At 27.4% G+C, this 22,079-nt stretch overlaps 1 protein-coding gene across 5 annotated transcripts; it reads left to right on the top strand.

Annotated features, from left to right (window-relative positions):
* Positions 1-8,926: 8,926 nt before the first annotated feature.
* LOC114167219 (F-box/kelch-repeat protein At3g61590-like) lies at positions 8,927-11,961 on the top strand. Of its 5 annotated transcripts, none has more exons than XM_028052232.1 (3): positions 8,927-9,238; positions 9,955-10,366; positions 10,455-11,961. In XM_028052232.1, the coding sequence occupies exon 3, from the start codon at positions 10,520-10,522 to the stop codon at positions 11,735-11,737; it is 1,218 nt and encodes a 405-aa protein (XP_027908033.1). In that variant the 5' UTR covers positions 8,927-9,238; positions 9,955-10,366; positions 10,455-10,519; the 3' UTR covers positions 11,738-11,961. The 5 variants fall into 5 exon arrangements, with proteins under 5 accessions (XP_027908033.1, XP_027908034.1, XP_027908032.1 ...); XM_028052233.1 differs by having other exon boundaries at positions 10,323-10,366; XM_028052234.1 differs by lacking the exon at positions 8,927-9,238 and adding an exon at positions 9,245-9,464 and having other exon boundaries at positions 10,323-10,366.
* The last annotated feature ends 10,118 nt before the right edge of the window (positions 11,962-22,079 follow it).

Genomic DNA, 22,079 nt, shown 5'->3' on the forward strand with positions numbered 1-22,079 from the left:
AATGACATGTTTGGATAAATTAATTGGAGAGAAATTCAAAATTAAGAAATTTTGTAAAGTGTTTCAATTGAATAAAATAAAATAATTTTAAAAATCGTCAAAAGTATAAGAAAATTCAAATTTCACTCATTTTCACTTCACTGTCACTCAACTCATGAAGGTCGAGTTGAGTTGGCCTAAACCGAAGTCGAGTCGAGTCAGTCTGGGCCAAAGGTCGAGCCAAGTCGACCTAGGCTAGTTGAAGCAAGTCAGTCTGGCCGAAGTCGAACTAAGTCAACCCAGATCGAAGGTCGAACCGAGTTGGTTTGAGTCGAAGATCAAGCCGAGTTGGGATAGACCAATGGTCGAATTAAGTTGGTCTAAAGGTTGAATCAAATGAGTTTGAGTTAAAGGTCGAGTCAAGTCAACCCAAGTTGAAGTTAAGCCTAATTGATCCAGGTGTAATCTTTGTGCAAGATCGAACTAACTCAACTCGAAATTGAAAAAAGAATCAATTTAAGATATTTTAATTAATTTAAAAAATGAAGAAAAATTAAGTTTAAAGTTATTTATATTTTCTGTCTTATTATGTTAATAAGTTATTTAACTAAGCTTTTATTTATAGAATCGCGATTTAATGTTTTATCATATATTATTTTTTATACTTTTTTCATCATATACATATAGTTTGTATATGTTTCAAAATATATTTTTATTATAGATTTTGTGACTTTGGATGTTGAGATATTAAAATTTATAATAATGCGTAGGATAAACTTGTAAACAAGATCTAATTAAAAATTGAATATTGATGTTGTGAAAAGGTTCCTTAATTAAGGGTATAAATGTAAAAGCAAGGAAATAATTAAGTGTGTTGTTGTCACTGTGCAACAGCAAACACCTAACGAGTGCCACCACGATTTGAATTGAGTCACTTTTTTGGACTTTTCCTTCTATGCATCTTTGTCCCTTTGACAACCACCAATCACAACAAAAAACACCACCTAATACCATTCTTTGCAATGTCTTCTTCATATCAACATTTGCACAATTTCTCTCAACACCGTTGCAACTTTACGTCTCATTTAAAATGTTTCCAATGTCAAAAGTCAAATACAATCTTATTCATTCCAAATCATCTAATGTATTATTTGGACAATTTATAAGAACCTTTTACACAATTATAATTAAATTAAATATATTTTTTTAAATTAGAATTAGTCTTTCTTGAAAATCTTTAACTAATTTAATCTCTGATTTTTAAAAATGCATAAATTTAGTTCTTCTAATCAGATTTATTTTATTATGTTTATTTGACGTTTCAAACACACATAATTCATTATTGTATTTTAATTTGTTTACACAATTAGCCACATGTTCGCTTAAATGTTAATTGAAAAGCGCGGTTGAAACATAAAATAAACATAATAAAATAAAATTGGTTAAAAAGGACTAAATCCACGCATTATAGAATTAAAGGACTAAATTAATTCAAGATTTTCAGAAGTGACTAATTTCAATTTTCACTAAAAGTTGAAGGAAAAAAAACATATTTAACCCACTATATTATCTTACAATGAGTAAAAAATGAACTTTCATAATTTTGCTTTAATAATTTTGCATAAAAAATTAAAATTTATTTTGAGTACATTATTTTAATTTAAAATTATTGATCATCATCTTTGATCATGGTTATTTTTGTTTTCACTTATACTTTCAATAATCTCACATCATGTACGAGTTAATATTAAAAGATAATTTTAAATTTTCTTCTTCTTCTATTCTAAGACTTTAAAATGTCTTTTAAAGATAAAACAATGACAAAACTTTAAACTTCAAAATAAATTATGTCTTGAATAATGATTGACTCTAACACCAAGAGTCGATGAAATGAAAATTGAAGTATTCAACATTTTACTTAAAAGACAAATAGAGTATAGAGAATAAAAACACCAATTCATGAATTTTAAGACGACGAAGGCAAATTGAATAAAATCTCTTTACTTTGGTGCTCCCAAATGACAAAAGAAACACCCCCACTTCAAGAAATCTAACAACAAAATGATAACACGAGAGAGTCATCAGAAATTGTGATAAAGAAAGAAGAAAAATGGTTGAAGGCGTTTGTTTGTGACTTGTGAGTGATAAATGGCTACGTGGCTATGTATGTGTACTATGTATAACTGTATATGAACAGGAACAAAAGGAAAGTTATCATTTTCTCCTTCAAAACTAAGCCTGTTTAAAATAATTACATTTAATACAGAGATGTTTTTTTTTTTTAATCGTGATTGAGTAAAAAAGTTATATATATAATTGAAATTTAAAATCGTTAAAAAGTTTTTGCATAATATATAATAGAATTTGTAACATTTTGAAAAGGGTTTTCTTACTGAATATGCTAAAATATATACTCTAAACTCTTCTCTCTAGTATAAGTTCATTTTTCTTCTTCTTTTGTGTTCTCTCATTAAATGTGTAATTTGATCATGTAAGTAATAAATGACAAATCTACAATGTTATAAACTTATGAAAAACGAATGATTTTTAAACTTATTTATAATTTTTCTAATGGCCATTTTTATTCTTTGCTTACTTTAGATTATGTCTTCTAAACTTAATTATTTTTAGTCTTAGAGATAGTACACATATGTCTTGTAGGTAACATCTAGGATTTTATCTAAGTAAGATAACAATTATATAAATTTTAAAAAATCACTTTATATGAGGATTTAATTTGCAATAAATAAGTAATAATTTTTTTATTCAATTTTTTTCCATCTATTTTTCTGTAAATGTGATATATTATCTTTATATATTAAATGAGGAAATTAATGGCCCTTGTTTGAACCCACGCGGTTACCATGATGGTGATCTTAATGAAATATGTTTTGATTCAATAAACCATACGGTTACGGTGTGATGGTCTTAATGAAACATATTTTGATTAACTGAACCTAACAGTTAGCATAATGATGGTCTTAATGGAACATGTTTTGATTTACTGGAGCGTGTGTTACCATGGTGATGATCTCAATAGAATGTTTTAGTTCACTAAACCTTGCGGTTAATCTTTCCACATAATCGTTTTGGTTTGACTACTTTACTAGTACATACCATATAATTAATATATGATTTTAGACTATTTCACTCCTTGAATAGTTGAGAGGATATAGTCTCATTGAATCAATATGATTTCAATATATATATATAACTAAAAGAACAATCTAGTCTGGACTTTTTCATCATAAATAAAAACATGTTGGATCAAAAAGATTAAAATCTCTTCCGGTTAAATAAATATTTAAAAATAAATAAGAAAAATAGCTTAATATAAAATATTCATTCTTTAAAATGAAATTATACAAGAAAAATAACATTATTTGTTTTAAAAAGGATAAAATAAGTATTTTGAAAAATTAATGCATATTTATTAGTAATAATCACATTAGAATACATTTTATAAAATGTCATAACCTTCGTTACCTTTATATACATTTGAAATTATTTGAAATTAGTGATGACAAATAAATACTTTTGTGGGTATTAGCCGATAACTCGTTATTTGATGGAGAATTTCCGCATTAACGCGATATGAGTATAGAGAATACCCGACTTTTTCAATTGGATTTGAGGTTGCACGAGAATGCCCCGCCCACCGTCCAGTGGCGGAACTTGGACAAAAAATTCAGGGGTACCAAATTCAAATTTGTATATATAAATTAATATTTTTAATTAAAATAACTCTTCATTCTCTCCATTCAAACAATTACACATGATTTTTTCTTAAAAAAATAAATATCATTCACTATCATAACATAAAATAACCATAAAATAAACACAAAATTTCTACATTTCTACATTTAGGATTGTATTTCTTTGGAGAAAATATAATTATGGTTTATATCAATTTCATAAAAGAATTCTTAAAATCGTAATCAAGATTTATACTAATTTGGAAAAAACTTAATTTGGGAGAGATGTGAGAATGTGTTATTCAATTTCTCTCTAAGAGATAATGTGGGAGAATGCAATTTTTAATATCTTTGTTCTTTAATATCCCTTTCTCAATTTATCTCTTTATCTTTTTTTTTCTCTTACACTTTCTTGATGGTTTACCTTATAACTAAAAATAGAACATTAACTTCTTACATTAACAAAGTATTTATCAAGTTAGTTTTTATTTTATCTTTATTTTATTTTTTATTATAATTTTTCATAATATAAACTTAATTTAAATAAAATAATAATGCATATATATATATATATATATATATATATATATATATAACAATTAAAATAAAAAACTTTGGGGGAGCCATGGCTCCCCTTAGTCATAACCAAGGTCCGCCCTTGCCCCCGTCCCTATACCCATCATATTACTCATTCTCACCATATTCCCTTCCTAAATTATTAAAATACTCATAATCTATTAAGTAATCTTATATATATATATATATATATATATATATATATATATATATATATATATTAATTTTTGTTTTATTTGAACTTTTGTTTCACTAAAACAGTTCTCGTTATCTCTTAACCATCGAGTAAGTTGATATTTGAAAAGTGTTTTCTTAGATATCTAAGGTATTTTTCATTTAATCATATCCTTAATTATACATTTGTTTTCTTCTGTCCGATATTTCATTCAATGGTCTCTCGAATTGTTTTTAAAACATACATTTGATAATTGTTTTAAATATTTTTATATGTTCTCTATTTTTATCATGTAAAATACTATTTATATATTTTTTATCTATTTTTTTCTAATTCATTATCTTAGATATAATTTTATATTATAATTGTATAAATAATTTTTATTTATTATAATATAATAATTAATGTAATTGTCAAAAATTTTTTTATTATTATTCAAGAGTGAAGTTTAAATTTAAAGTATTTTAATAATAAATATTTTTTTATCGTAATTTTTTTTATTTTTTAAAAATTAATTAATTAATATTAAAACGATAAAAAACCATATAAAGGTATGATTATATATCCATAATCCATTAAAAATAAAAATAAGATAAAAATTGATACCGTTAAATTTAAATATGAAAATAAAGATGAAGTTTTTCTCTTAAAATAACATAGAATAGCGAAACCGTTTGCGGCATCCGTAATTCGAATCTCAAACCTAAATATTTCTCTATCGTTTTTTCATTTAATTTTTCTCGTCACATCTCAGTTCCAAAATAGTAAATCATGACAGGTGTAATACAAACTTTACAACAACACTTCTTTATTTTTAATCGAATTAAGAATAAATAAATCTACCATATTTCTTACCTATTTTTTCTTCAACCAAACAACTCGATACGTACTCAAATTTCCCAATTATTTTTAGTTTCTCAATTTATTTACTTAGATGTCATTTGCACCTCCATCTACAATTAATATTATTTTTTTAATTATAATTAATAATAATACTATAATAATAGTAGTAGGTTAATAATAATGATGATGGTGAATTAATAACAATAACAACAATAAAAAATTATATCTATCTCTGTTCTATTTCTTCATTTATTTATTTTTCTTCAATAATTTTTTTCTTTCTCCAAAATTTACCGTTAGAGATAACAACTTTACCAAGGTATCCGCTAAAAATATCTACAAACTGCAAGGTAAATAGATAATATCTCATTGGTTAAAGTTTGTATATTCACTCTCAAATTTTAATGAAAAGTCCAGGTGTAAGATAAATAATTATGACTAATGTTCTATATGTTTGGGAATATCAATAATGTGTTTTTGGTTTAAAGATTCTAATAAAGAATATTTTGTAAAAAATAGTTATAAAAAAATCTATTAATTAAAACTTAAAAAAAATAAAAAAATATTTTCTTACAAAATTTCACAACAAATTTACAAGAATTTTTTTTATTAAATATAAAAAATTATAGTAGATCTTCATTTTAGAAAATGTATCTGGTTTAACTTTTATAAAAATAAATACAAATTTCAAAATATAGCAATGTGAAATTATATACTCGTGTTTTACCACTCTGATCCTTACAATTATATAAGTAAATATTAGCTGTACGATTAATGGTATGATCTTATTGTATTTTTATTAGACATTTAAAAATGTTTAATATCATTTATTAATTACTTTTCAACTTTCATTAATTATTTTCCATTCATATTTTTCTTTAATTTTCACATTTCCACTATCCATTAATGTTTTAAAATTTTACATTGATTTAAATGGTAAATGTCACCTTTTTATGGTTAACCTATTTTAATTTTTTTTTTCATAGGTGTCATCTCTCTCCTTTTTATTCTCTGAAAATTGCGACTTCACGGACTCTGTTAAGTTCTCTTTGGCCACTTCCATTGCCCTAACAAAATTGGAAGGAACTTGTTAAATAGTTGAAGATTTGCAGTGTAACGTCACATTTCTTAATCTGTTTTTGGTTCGTGATTTGTGCTACTTACGACAACAATCTCAATGGCTTAAGGTATGATTCTGATCCTAACCATTTTTAGATTTCTTAATTTATTAACTAGTTATCCCTTGATGTTAATCTTGATCTTGATCTTAATAATAACGACACATTCTTTACTCAGATGTTTCCCTTCACCTTTCCCTCTCACCAAAAGCTAAAATCGAGAAAGATAATGAAATAATTCAAGTTTCGATTTTTAAGAAATTGATTTCAAGAGGGTTGTGAAAAATGTTTTAAAGTCATGTTTCTAAGGTTCTTCGATCTATTAAGGTACCCATAAACAAAAAAAGAGGAAAACAATCGAAGAAAGAAAAAACACTTGATTTTTGTCGCATCTTTGGAGCTTTTTGTCGATTATACATAATATCTTTGGTTTTTAACCTTTTCAACACATTCTTATGAAAAACATTTCTCAACAATTAAGAGAGGTAAGTATAATACTTTACATGGAGTTTCACTAATATTTTTACAATTAATCACCATACATATGAGATATTGTCCGAATCATTTTCAATAGAGGACTTAAGCGACTAATGATTTGTGTATAGAACCTCGTAATGATTTGTGTATAGAACCTCGTTATCGGTTTTACGATGGGTGCCACTGTTATAATCCTAGGACATCGACATAGTTAGGGTCAATCACCATGCATCTGAGGTATCAAAGGAATTGTCAAAGGAGTTGTGTGTTTCTTTTAGAGCGTAGAACTTTGTCACTCTTTTGTCCTTTAAAAACCTTTTAGAGGGTGAAAGGAAAAAAAGATATTTAAACCGTTTTAAATCTCAATTCCAATCTCAATTCCAATGTGAGACTATTAAGTGCGGTATGAACAAATAATTTTTTTTAGATCTTAAAAACTGAGAGGTATGAATTAAAATAAAAAAAAACAATAAAAAAAAATGTAATTTATCATTAACATAATGAGACATATACATTAAGTTGGGGTGTGTCAACATTTAATACAACAACAATTCTAGAAACATCTTAATTGTGGATACATGTTGCACATGGTATAAATATTATGTTATGTTTTTGCATAGATGGAAGTTTTTTCTTATTGGTGTAACAAAAGTCAGTCCACTTTTAATTTGCTACAAAATTATTCTATTATGTTTGCATTTGTCTTCTTGACTTTCAATTCTTTGAAAAGCAAAATTATGATGCACAATATTCCATCGTTTTGAATGATAAAATGTTTGAAAACTACAATTAACTACGACATAAGTAAGTTAAATTAGTCAAACTTCTATTATTCGAAAATTTATGAAGAAAATTTGTTAGTAAGTTATGCAAGCAAAACACCCAAGTCAGTGATATCGATTATAGTTGTGAATATGTAAATATAGATTTCTAACACATAAAACGATTTTTTTTGTTCATCCAACTCATTACACATTATATTATATATATATATATATATATATATATATATATATATATATATATATATATATATATATATATATATATATATATATTATCACACCTACCTCAAAACAAAATCATATTCAAACAAAATAAACATATATAATACACAAAAAATGTCCATTTACATTTTAGACCATCTTCCAAAGTCTCGTGATTGTGTGATGTTAAGTCATTTGGATTCTAACTAGAATGTGAGTGACCAAAGTTGTACAATATTAATACTTGTAGATTAAAAATGCATATAAAGTAAATAAATAGAAAGCATTATTTTTAGTATATTTTTTTTGACACATTCTTTCGTATTGATTTAATTTTTTTTTTGAAACTATATATAATGTGGGTTTTAGTTTTGTAGCTTTTAATACATTTAACTAATAAAATAAAAGCGTGTTAAAAGGAATATTAGAGGTGTGTAATTAACATTTCTAAAACTACTAAATATAAAAAGTCCAATGACATATTGGTGTGATTAGCAGCATATCTGAAAATACGAGTGATTGGTGAAAATAAATTGTTTTCGTTTGAAAAATGAAAACAACGAATCAGAGAATTATACCTTACTTGTATTCTCTGTATTTATTTTTTCCTTTTCCATCAAACATACCCTAATACACTGTTTGGTTGTATATAAATTGAAAGAGGAAAGTGAAAATAATATTAATAGTTAAAAATACCATATAAATAAGGTGGAATTTTATTTATACCATTTCACTCTATTTCTCAATTACTTTTCTTTGAATCCAATCTCTTTTTTTTTTTCAATTTGTTCAACCATATACATTTAATTAATTCTATTATCTCTTTTGATTGTTTTTTCTTATTATAAACGGAAGCTTATTACATTTTTAGTAACGGAAATTAAAAATGAAAAAGAAATAATAACTAAGCCGAACTTCACACGCGCCGTGCACGCGCTTCTTCCCTATTCCCGCATAGAAGGCACTAGCCACCCCCACGCTAAAACCGCACTTCATTTGCTGTCGTTTTTGACGTATCAACCCCACACCAAAATAAATAAACAAAAGGGAAAAAGAAAAACTCTCTCTCTCTCTCTCTCTCTCTCTCTCTCTGTGTCACTCTCTTTCTCTCTCTCACTCTCTCTCTATTTAGTGTGTTGCTTGGCCTTGTTTATCAACCAAATCTAGAGCAACCCATTTCGTTGTTCTTCCATTTGAAGGAAAATTTTATACGTCCTCCATTCTGTTTTCCCCCATAAGGTTCAATGCTTTTCTGGCTCCTTTCATTTCCCATTTCCCTAATAATAATAGTTTTATTCTTCCCAACCTTTTCTTTTTCCCTATAATAAATCCCTTCCATCACTTCCCACCCCTTTTTCACACTCACTCTGCTGGACTCTTTCAAACCAGGTATCTATCTCTCTGTGTAATGGGTTTCGTCTTTCAATCCTAAAAATGTTTTCTTTCCTTTTCTTTCTCAATGGCTGCTTTGTTGGTTGTTTCCGTTTTTTATGGGTGGTCCTTTGTGTCCGTTGATCTGCACTGTTTGCGCCCTCGGAATTTCATTTCTGTTTGGGATTTTTTGTTTCACTGATTAGTCTCTGAGGTTCAAGGATGTTCGCTGTTTGCTTGATGGGTATTTAATCGTTTGATATCACTTTCCTCACTCACACTCCCTTTTTTTGTTTGTTTTGTTTGAATCTCCACCAAATCTCTAATGGGGTGATTTTCTGGTTCTAAATGTTGCTCCTTTGTGCAGAAAAGAGGTTTTCTGGATTTTTTTCTATTGCGTGTTGTTTTTTGCACTATTTGAAATGCTTGTGATAACCAGCAGGTTGGGTGTCTGTTCTCCCAATGGTATAGTGTGTGTGTGAACTTTGTTACTCTTATATGTTTGATAACAGTGTTACCTCTGGGTTGTGCGTGGTTTTCCTTTGTGTCTTCCTTGTATGTTTTACATTGACATAAAATTTATGAGCTCTTCTCGAAGCATGTTGTTTTTGAGTGTGGTTGCGGTGTTATCTATGCGTGTACTTAAATATTATATCGGACGATTCCTGCTTTACTTGGCTATCTGCTATCAGCTCCTTTTGGTTGTTACTAACGTTGTATTTTGGATTTGTTAGCAATGTTAGTTTCAAAGAACCAAACAATTTTTAAGAAATTTCCCGAGGTGGGGTCTGGCTTTGATTGCTATTTCCAAACTTCTTCACCATCTTACCCAGTAGCATGTGGACTGGACCAGCTTTTCTAAAACACCTACAAAAGTAGGACATGTGATGGCTTTTAGTTTCGTTGTGGTCCTTTGACCAGAGGTTCGGAATTAGTGTTTTTCTTATTGTAAGGAGGTGATTTTTTGTTTGAGTCTTCTTATCTTTGGTGAGATTTGATTTGGCACATGCTGTATTTTGTCTAATTCATCCTTTGATCATTTATCATACGCCAGAAAGTATTTTGTGTGTGTTTGATCTTGCTTATGTTCTTCCTTTGGCAGGATTGGGTGTATTTTTTGAAATGTCCTTTCTATTTTGTCATGAGGTGCTTCACCCCCTGTACTAGTTTGATTTTCTATGATCTAGAATTTCCTCATGTGATATAATATCTGGTTTTCTTTCTTGTTTGTTAGGACGATTTAACAGTTAACTGAGTTCTTCTGAACATACTCAGTGACCCTTTACTTTCAACTCTACCATGGCGGGAGACACATCATGGATAAGCCACTTAGATGATGGTGCACGTAGGGAGACTAGGGATTTTGATTCAGTTTTGGAATTTGGCGAGGAAGTTGATACAGAGGAAACTGCTGTTTCTGTGAACACAGTGTTACCTGATGAATTGGTGGAGCGAATCCTAGCCTATCTCCCCGTGGTAAGCATTTTCAGAGCAAGTTCTGTGTGTAAAAGATGGCATGAGATTGTTACTTCTGAAAGGTTTCAATGGAACCCTTCAAATTCATTGCCTCAGAGGCCTTGGTACTTTATGTTCACCTACTCAGATGAGCCAACTGGTTATGCTTACGATCCCATCCCTCGGAAATGGTATGGCATTGAGCTTCCCTTCATCGAAACATCTAGTTGGTTCGTTGTTTCTTCTTATGGTTTAGTTTGCTTCATGGACAATGACAGCAGAAGCAAATTATGCATGTGCAACCCTATCACCAAAAGGTGCAGAAGGCTTGAGGGTCCTCCGGGTCTGAAATTTTCTGATTACAGTGCATTGGCAATGTCAGTGAACAGGAAATCCCACAGTTACACTCTGGCAATTGTGAAATCAAAACAAATCCCTGAAGATTTTGTCCAGTGGGAGATCTCAATTCACATATACCACTCAGAGAAAGAGACCTGGATGACAACTACAACAGAGGTTTTGATGGGTTGGAGGGGTGGTAATGAGAGTGTGATATGCAATGGTGTGTTATACTTTTTAGTCTACTCAGCTGGGGGTGTTCCTTCAGAAAGTAGGCATGCACTGATTGCATATAATGTTTCTAATCTCACTTCTCAAACTACCTTGAGAAGGAGCTTTATTGCTGCACCCTGTTCTCTAACATGTGGCCGTTTGATGAATATGAAGGAAAAGCTTGTAATGGTGGGAGGAATTGGAAAACAAGATCGACCTGACATAATAAAAGGAATTGGCATATGGGTTCTTAATGATAGGAAGTGGGAAGAGATTGTCCGAATGCCCCACAAATACTTCCAAGGCTTTGGGGAGTTTGATGATGTTTTTGCTAGCAGTGGTACTGATGATCAAATATATATCCAAAGTTATGGATCTCCAGCACTCCTCACATTTGATTTGAACCTTAAGCAATGGAGATGGTCACAGAAATGCCCTGTATCAAAGAGGTTCCCTCTACAGCTATTCACTGGTTTTTGCTTTGAGCCTAGGCTTGAAATTGCTCCATAGGTTGTTCTTCAAACAATCAACAGCTGCGCTGCTATTATTAGTATTGACACTTTTGTGTCTGAGTTTTCTTCATTTTACTCCATTGTTCTAGTAAAGCTTAATTTGATTTCTGCTTTTCAACATCTTTATACAAAGTGTACTTTGCTGATAAGGTTGGCTATTCGTGGATACTGGGATATTATATAGCATTTGAAAAATACAAATAGCTACATATTTTTAGTTTCCTTTCTATATCTACTCACATGTTTTGCTACTCTTATTAATCAAAACAAAAGTATTTAATAGTCAAAAGGCTATGCTTTTTTTTCTCTGCATGCTTTGAAAATGGAGTTAATCATGCATTTAAGTATATTTGATTGATTGCCTAGGCTTTCTAAAACTTGGTATAATGACACTTTTATCATGCAAACTTTTCTTTATCACCTTTTTAAACTAGGACAGCATCTAATCCAATGTTGTGGATGGACCAATTTTCTTCTGCCTCGCAGTGGCAGTGTCCTTTAGAATTGTGGAACAACATTCAGGCTGTCCTGCACACTGACTTGTGTTGGATTGAAAATAATGAAGTCATGTGCTCTAATATCTAATTGCTGGGAAACTATTGCATTGTTGGGGAAAGTTGTTCAGTGTTGAAACAGTCCTCATCAGTATCCCCAACATGTCAAGTCTCATCATCTAGGGAACTTAGGAGAAAGGTGAAACAAAATTTCTTATGTAGAAACATATTTCCTTTTTAGGTGTACGGCTCCTCAATGATACTGAATGGACTTTAAAAACCTCTTTTTTATTTTTTCTAGTGTCCTAAGACATGTAATCTCCTTGATTTAGTGATGAGCCAATGAGCAGAACACAACACATGTTGTGGTCAGATAACACAATCTGTGTTGTGCATGTGTGAATGAGTGTGGTGGGTGTGTCGTCCGTACAACACATTATTTTATTCATGCCAACTTGAAAGGGTCTGTGATGGTTGGTGGAGAAGTGAGGTCCACGCCTGCTATGACAAAGGTGGGTTTTCCTTGGTGGAGATGTGACAAATAAAGCTTATATACAATTTTCCTTTTCAAAATGGCCATCACTTCCCTATAACATTTCAATATTCAATTACCCTTTCAAGGGGTCCTTGGAGTTATGATATATATCAGAGTTTTGTTTTTTAAAATAAATTATACATGATATGTAATTAAGTGCTATAAATAATGCTTTTCACAATTAGAGAAGCATAGATATGAGTTATTTAAGATTTGATTGGAATGATCTATAAGAATATCCAATGATCTGGTGTGATAAGTAAAGTAGATATCAGAACAAAATACTAAACAAGTCACATCATGTTCATGTTGAATATAGTTGTTCCATTATCAAGTGTATTCAAAAGGAATTGTTAATGCTTTATAAAATTCACAGGTGATTGTTAACCAACAAATAATTTAGTCCAAATAAGGTGGTTATTGATTCATTGACTGTTCCCCACCATGTTACAAAAATAAATTAGTTTTAATGGTTGTAAAGGGTTTGGCTAATCAACTAATAATTTAGTCTAAGCATCTGTTTAATTTAATAATTTTTTAGTGTATTGAATCGGTGAAATTACATATGTAACTTTACATTACTTTCAACTAATATTTATTCGATTTATTTCATTAATCAAACGTGTAATAAGTATTTTTGTTATATTTTAGTTCACTGCTAATCTTATTTATAAAATTGTGATCGTGAATTTTCACTTATAAGGTATAAAAATAGTGCATTTGGTACTCTAATGGTTTTTATAGGTATGCAAAATTGCAAATCCCTGCCAAAGGTGGGAGACAAGGGTAATTTTCTTCCCAATTGGTTGGTCCAAAGCTTTTATTTCTTTTGGATTTTGCTTTTGTTTTGGTTTTGTTGGGTCTAACCATTTCACTGACTTTGCTTTTAACATGAAAAAAAAAATGACAAAGAAAATGTACTTTTTAAGATTTGATGGTGAAGGGGCGTGATAGAGTGTTTGAATCCTAATTGAAAATTTAAGTTGTATTGAATTTAATTGGTGAATTAAGAAAGTTCACTGTAACTTTCAAAATGAGTTTGAAACAAATTTTATTTGTGATTATTTGGACAAAAAATATCAAAAACATATCAATACACTGTTTAATAAAAACTGAAAGTTACGTTAAATATTCCGACATAAATCAAAAACACTATTTAACACTCAAATATACTCTGAAAAGGAATCAATCCCAATTATCAATAATAAAATAAGAATGAAAATTAAAATACATGAGTGCATGCGTGTTCAACTTTTTTTTCTTACCTTAACAAATTTTTTTTTAAATGATAAAATAATTTTTAATTATTAAAAATATTAATAAATCATAAAATAATTTTTATAAAAGGGTAAAACTATAAAAATAAATAATTTTTATAATTTTATTATAATTTATTTTCATTATGTAATTAATTTTTTATTATAAATAATTATTTGAATTAAAAAATATATATTTAGTAAAAGGTAAAAAGTGAAAAATGTTTTCTTTAATAATTTTAAAAATAGTTACTAAAAGTGTAAAATAATAAGAAATTTTGTGTAAAAAAAAATTCCTATACATATTGTTCTCACTTAAAAAAAAATAGAAACAAACTTTTCAAAATCATTAATTAAGTTTTCATATGTATTTGTTATTAAAATAATTCATATTTTCTGTTAATTTTATTTTTTTTAGAAAATATTTATAAATTTTGTTATGAAAAAAATTTGCAGGAAATTATTTTCAATTTTTTTTTAAAATATTTTTTATAAAACACTTTTCACAACAAATTTTATAGGAAATATTTACAAATTTTATAATTTTATAGGAAATAATTATCTACGAAAGAATTGTCTGTCAATTAAGATTTGTAAGACAAATAGTAAGAAAAAAGTCTTTTCTTGTAAATTTTTTAACAAATTTAAAATAAAAAATCTTATGTAATATTTTATGTAATATAAAATATGTTATCAAATTTTATAACAAAAGTCCTATGATTTCAGAAAAAAAAAAAGGTAATAGAAAGAGTATATAACACTAACATGTTGTTTGTTGAGCATAACATATTATATTTATATTTTTTTATAAATGTCCTGAATTGAAATTCATAACTGAAAAGTGATTTAAGAGAAAAACACTTTGTCAAATGATTGTTAAACTTTTTGACAAAAAAAAAAGCCAATCATAAATAAATGTAATATTTTTCTCATCAATATCATAATGATTAAAAAGGTGTGCATAACATAAAAACAATTCCTAAAGGGTTTTCCTAATAAATGTTTGAATAAAAATGACAAACTAAAATTTTCTTGTCCTAACATTTGCAGATGAACCATTCCCACAACTTAGTATTAGAGTTTTTTTCATAAATATATGTATTTAGAATTAATCAAAAGATATTAAAATACGAAGGAAAAAAAACATGAAATAATATATTTCACTTGTTATTTATTAATTAGTAAAACAAGAAATATATACAATAAAAGAAAAGAAATCGAAAAAAAAGTTGGATTAGTATTTGAGATTATTTTATCATTTGACACATTATCATTTTAATATTAGTTAAAAAAATATGTTTGATACATAAAAAATTAACATAATTAAATTAAGACAATTATATTCATTTAAAATTAGAATAAAATACATCAAAATTTTAAATATTATGAATTTTAATTTTGCGTTCAAATTTAATGAGTAAAAATATATTTAATCTTAAAAAAATTTATAATTTTTTAATACATAAAATTTATATTTTAAAATATAACATATACCATAAATTATTGAATTTGACTAATATTCATTTTCCTGCAAATCTTCTCTTATAACAAAGAAAATTCACTTTTTCAAAACATGGAAAACAAGCCATATATAAAACTGAACAGAGAACATAGAGAAAAGAAAAAAAAAATTTAACTGCCGGCTAACTTTTAAAAACCAGCAAATAACATGAAAGGTGTACCAAAGTTAATATTACAGTTTTAGAAAATTACATTAAAAAAAGTAGTAATTTCATTACACTAAACTTGTTTTTCTTAATTTTATACCTCTAACCTTGTTTTTTTTTTAACATTTTGAATTCATGTTTTTATTAGCTAAAAGCAAAGTTTGAAATATAAATAATTGCAAGTCAATAAAATCAAACAATGTGAGAGGTAAATATTAAAGTATACTTTTGATTCCTTATTCTATTGCTTACATTTGCTTTGAAGTTTTTTTTTTTTTTTAAGAAAAGCATTTTTGATATTTTTTATTTAAGTCTACGTTGTTCTGATTTTTTTTTAAAACTAGTATTATTTATATTAGTTGTTTGATATACATCACTTTATATGTAGAGATGACAAATAAACCCGTGTCTGTGGGTATCACCCGAACCCGTCCCCGTTTTGACGGGGAATCCCCGCTTTGACTGGGTATGGGTATGGGTATGGGTAATACCCGAAATTTTCAACTGGGGATGGGGATGGGGATGGGGATATATATATACCCGCCCAAATACCCGTCCCCGCTTAAATTACTAAACTATTTATAATTTATTAAATAATCTAAAAAAAATATATAAATAAATAATATATTTACACATATAATATAATATAATATAATATAATATAGTATATATACATATAAATAAAATATACTTTTATATATATATATATATATATATTTACACATATACATGTAATATAATATAATATACATATAATATATATACATAATAATATAATATAATATATATAATATATACGTATAAAACAAATTAATCATTTAACTAGTGAGATCTTTTATAAACAAATTTATAACATTACAAATTTATAAAAATTTAAAAGAAATATATATATATATATATATATATATATATATATATATATATATATATATATATATATAAAAGCATAAAATATCTACGCATATACATATAATATATATATATATACATAATAATATAATATATATTATTATATTTATATTATTATATAATATAATATAATATATACTTAAAATAAATATATATCTATAAATATATATATATATATATATATATATATATATATATATATATATAAACATAAGATATCCACACATATAATATATATACATAATAATAATAATATAATATATAATATAATATAATATATATAAATAATTATATATATATATATAAACATAAGATATCCACACATATAATATATATATATACATAGTAATATAATATATAATATAATATAATATATATATATATATATATATATATATATATATATATATATAACATATTTCTCATTCTCTTTGTTTTTTGTTATACACTTTGTTTACTCTCTCAATTGTCTGGTTTGTTTTTCAAGATTTAATTTTGAAGGTAATTTTTCTTCTTCTTATTACATAATTTTTACTCTCTGTACATGGTTATGTTCAAATAGGTGTTCCTCAATTTCATTCTATGAAATAATTTTTAGGTTACACATTTGATTATCTTTATTTATTTATTTATTTTCATGAAAATGTTTGACTCTTATTTTGTAGCTCTTCTTTTTGTTACTTTGGTTATACACTTTTTTACTCTCTTTTAATTGTTTGGCTTGTTCTTTAAGGTTTAAGCAGATCTTCAAGGTACTTTTCCTTTTATCATAATCTTAATTATACATTTTTTTTTCCGTTATGTTATGTTCAAATGGATATTCTCAAATTTGGGTCACACATTTAATTATCTTTACTCCTTTATGATAATTTTATTTATTATTTATTTTTTGTTTCATGATAATGTTTAATTCTCAATTTTAAGTGCTCAATTGCATAAATCCTTAATTTAATTCAAGATCAAAAGATGAAGAATCTATGTTTAAATTTGAATTATTATTAATTTAATTTTGTTATTTGTGCTATTTCGTTTAAGTGGTATAATATAAATTTTTAATAGTATAAAAAATATTTGAAATATTTTTAAACTTGATTATTGGTTTTCCTTTTATATTTTGTTAAAAAAGAAATTAACCTTTTTACTTTGTTTGATTTTTTTTTGTTACGTATGTTAGTTTCTAGAGAAAATGAGCACAGGAGATCAAGATTTGCAGGTACCAAGTCCACCACAGTGTTCACAACAACCAACTCCCTTTCAAAGTTCCAATAATGACAGTCAATCTCCATTGAATCCATCTACGCAAACACCTTCAGAAGTTCATGATGAAATACATTCAACAACACAAGTAGAGCCTGAGAAAGGGAAATTGAAAAGTGTTGTGTGGGAACACTTTGAAAAGATAAAAGTTGATGGAAAATACAAAGCTAAATGTAACTATTGCAAGAAACTGCTTGGTGGAGAAACAAAGAATGGAACAAAGCACTTGCACCATCATACAAACATATGTATTCAAAAGAAGGCTTTAGCAAAAGGAAAAGGGGGACAAAAAACACTTTTTTCTAAGATTTCAAGTGGCAAAAAGGAATTGGCTTGTGGAGCTTATAATGAAGAAAATGCCAAGAGGGAACTTGCAACAATGATTATATTGCATGAATATCCATTGTCAATAGTGGACCATATTGGTTTTATTAGATTCGTGACAATAATTCAACCATTATTTCAACTTCCTTCACGAAATACGATAAAGAAAGAGATACTCGGCATCTATGAACATGAAAAACAAGTTGTTATGAAGTTGATAGATACAAATAAAGGAAGAATAGCAATTACATCGGATATGTGGACTGCAAGCAATCAAAAGAAAGGGTATATGTCTATCACAGCTCACTATATTGATGACAATTGGACATTGCAAAATATAATTTTGAGGTACACCTTTTTTAATTTATAAATTTTCCAGTAATTTTTTTTATGCACCTCTAGAAAGATTATATGTCTTACAAAATATTGCTTAATTTATAGGTTCATTTATGTTCCCGCACCTCACACAGCTGATCGACTTTGCAATGTATTAGTTGATTGTTTGTTCGATTGGAATATTGATACAAAATTGTCTACTATCACTTTAGACAACTACAGCACAAATGATAGCATGATTGAAAAAATTAAGGATAAGTTGAAGTTGGACACACTCATTAAGAAAGGGTCTTTGCTTCATATGCGTTGTTCAGCACATATCCTTAATTTGATTGTGAAAGAAGGGTTAGCCGTCCTAAAAGAAGGGGTGGAAAAAATTCGAGAAAGTGTAGCATATTGGACAGCAACTCCTAAAAGAATGGAAAAATTTGAGGAAACAGCTAGACAATTGCGAATTTCTTTCACTAAAAAGTTAAGTTTGGATTGCCCAACTAGATGGAATTCTACTTACAAGATGCTTGATATTGCCATATGTTATAAGGATGTGGTTTTTAGGTTAAAGCAACGTGAAGCTCAATACACTTCTTTGCCAACTGATATGCAGTGGGAATTTGCAAAGGATGTTTGTCGAAGGCTAAAATTATTTAATGACATCACAGAAATCATTTTTGGCTCCAAATACCCAACTGCCAACATCTTTTTCCCAAAGATTTGTGAGATCAAGATTGCAATAAATGATTGGGTTAAATCTCCTGAGATAACCATTCAAAATATGGCAATACAAATGTTAAAGAAATTTGAAAGTTACTGGAGTGTTATTCATGATATATTGGCAATTGCTTCAGTTTTAGATCCAAGGTACAAGATGAACATGTTAGAATATTATTTTTATAAATTGTATGGTAATGATTTTGATCTGAAACTTAGTAGGATTCGTCAAATGTGCTATGATTTGGTTTTGGAATATCAATCAAAAAAGAATGAAACTTCTTCTTATAAAGCTACATCATTGAAGTTGGGAAAGGATGTTGATAATGATGCGAATGAATTTTTAGAGTTTATGGCAAAAAAGAAAAAATCTAGAACTACAGTTATGAAAACAGAGTTGGATTATTACTTGGAAGAAGATAATTTGCCGGTTACACAAGAATTTGATATCCTATCATGGTGGAAAACAAATGGGTTAAAGTTTCCAACCCTTCAAGCAATTGCAAGGGATGTTTTAGCTATTCCAATAACAACTGTAGCTTCTGAATCTGCTTTTAGTACTGATGGTCAGATATTAACTTCTCACCGTAGTCGACTTCATCATATTACTATAGAGGCTTTGATGTGTACAAGAAGTTGGATATGGAACTCAAACCATCTAGGTAAGTTACTCAAATTTATTAATATTTTTTGTTAGTATTTTTTGTGAATTCTCATCTAATATTCTACATTTGGTGTTTGTAGGTGTTAAAAAATTAAAAGAAAAAGATGTTCTCATGAGTGAAAATGAATCTGATGAAGAAGGTACATTATATTCTAGTAATTAAAATTTTCAATTTCAATTATTATATCATATCTAATTTTTCATTTTTTTTCTATGTGTAGGTGGATCGAATGCAAATGAAACCACTGATCATTTGTAAAATTAATAAATATTTTGGTTATTATAAAATTTTAGTAATGTGTAATTTTTTAGCTTTTATATAATTATTTGAATTTTATTTAGTTGTTGTTTGATACTTTAATTTGAGATTTATACTATTATAATATTTTTCTTAATATTTGACATCATGAAAATCAAAAAGAGTATGTTATTTTAATATTGAATATTTTGATAGTATCATGATTCCGTTGGTGTGATTTTTAAATTTTTTTTATAAAAAATATTTAATTGATATATGGAACAATAAAAAAATGGGTATGTGTATGGGTATAAGAAAATACCGGTTACCCGATGGGGATGGGGATGGGTCAAAAGTTGTATACTCGTTGGGTTTGGGGATGGGGATGGGGATGAATTTTTATTATGGGGATGGGGATGGGATCATGATACCCGTACCCGCCCCGCCCCGTTGCCATCCCTATTTATATGGAACGATTAAAAAATATCTGAAATTAACAATTTTCTATCAGCTAGAAGAAAAAATATATATAATTACATTAAATCATTAATAGATTAATGTAATCCAATATGTTTATCTGACATCAATTATCATAGGAAGTAGTGTAATATATATCATTTTTTGTGTGATGTTAAAAATGTTAATTTTAAGTCTAACAACTTTTGGGTTTTAAAGTGAATTTTATATCCATATATATATATATATATATATATATATATATATATATATATATATATATATTATAAACCGAGTGTATAATTAATCAATGAAGGATTTTAAACACATTCCCACATTAAGATATATACATCTTGAATATAAGACTGGACTTTAGTGAATGGTCTAATAACGAATCAATTACGGACAAATGAAATAATAAGTTTAACAAACAAGAACTATTCCAATAGTGGATGATACAATATGTCCAAAAAACAACATTTTTTAATAGGATACTCTATCTCACTCTCTTGATACCTTATTAAGAAGTGAAATTTTAAGTCAAACTCAATCTTACAAAATTGACTTGTAAAGTAAAATTTGTATATCTTTATATATTATAAATTAGTTTTATCACTAGTTAACGTGAGATTTTTAATATATAACTAATATATTTTTGAAAATTTAAGTCTTATTTTTTCAAAAGTGAATACCAACCGAGAATTTCATATGATATTATATTTATTAATTTAGTATGATTTTATTTTATAACATGTTGAAAAATCTCACCAACCAACATGGATATGAATGTTTCATTAATTTTGTTTCCTAACTTTGAACTTCTCAGCAATGGTAACCTTACATTTTATATCCATAAAAGGTTAAAATACTATATGAAAAAAGAAACATTTAGAATATAGAATAAATAATAGAATAATGATTGATTAATTATATGGTACATCTCCATTTGTGATTCTTGTTTTGCTTTCACTTTAGAGTTGAAATCTAAATAGTTGAGTAGCATGGATAAGGGACAACACTTTCCACAAAGGGTTGATAGATTGGTCAAATCATATGATAGAAGAGTAATGTGCATTCTCTTTTTCTTCAGCCATAACGAAATTTGACACAAAAAGTTGCACATGTTCTCTGTCCACTCTCAACTACCAACAAACAAACATTTATCTACAAACCTTAAACCCTAAAAATGTAAAAGGTGACCAACAAAAATGATGAGTTAAGACTTTTGGTTAATTATTTTTAGTGTTGTTGTCTGTCAAATATTAAAATTTTAATATATTTTTAAAATCAAAATTATATTTATTAGTATATTTTAAAGAAAGTATAAAAAATAGTAAGGAATTTAAATTCGAAAATGAATATTCTTTTATAATTATACTTTTCTCGTATAAAAGACTCATGTCCTTCAACTTTAGGAAACTACTCCTTGTTGAACTTTCTATTCAGTTTCTCTTTGGTCTTTTCCATCATTTTTCCCCTTGAATTGAGAGAACTTC

The sequence above is a fragment of the Vigna unguiculata genome, chromosome 10 (genome assembly GCF_004118075.2).
Source record: "Vigna unguiculata cultivar IT97K-499-35 chromosome 10, ASM411807v1, whole genome shotgun sequence".
NCBI classification, from domain to species: domain Eukaryota; kingdom Viridiplantae; phylum Streptophyta; class Magnoliopsida; order Fabales; family Fabaceae; genus Vigna; species Vigna unguiculata.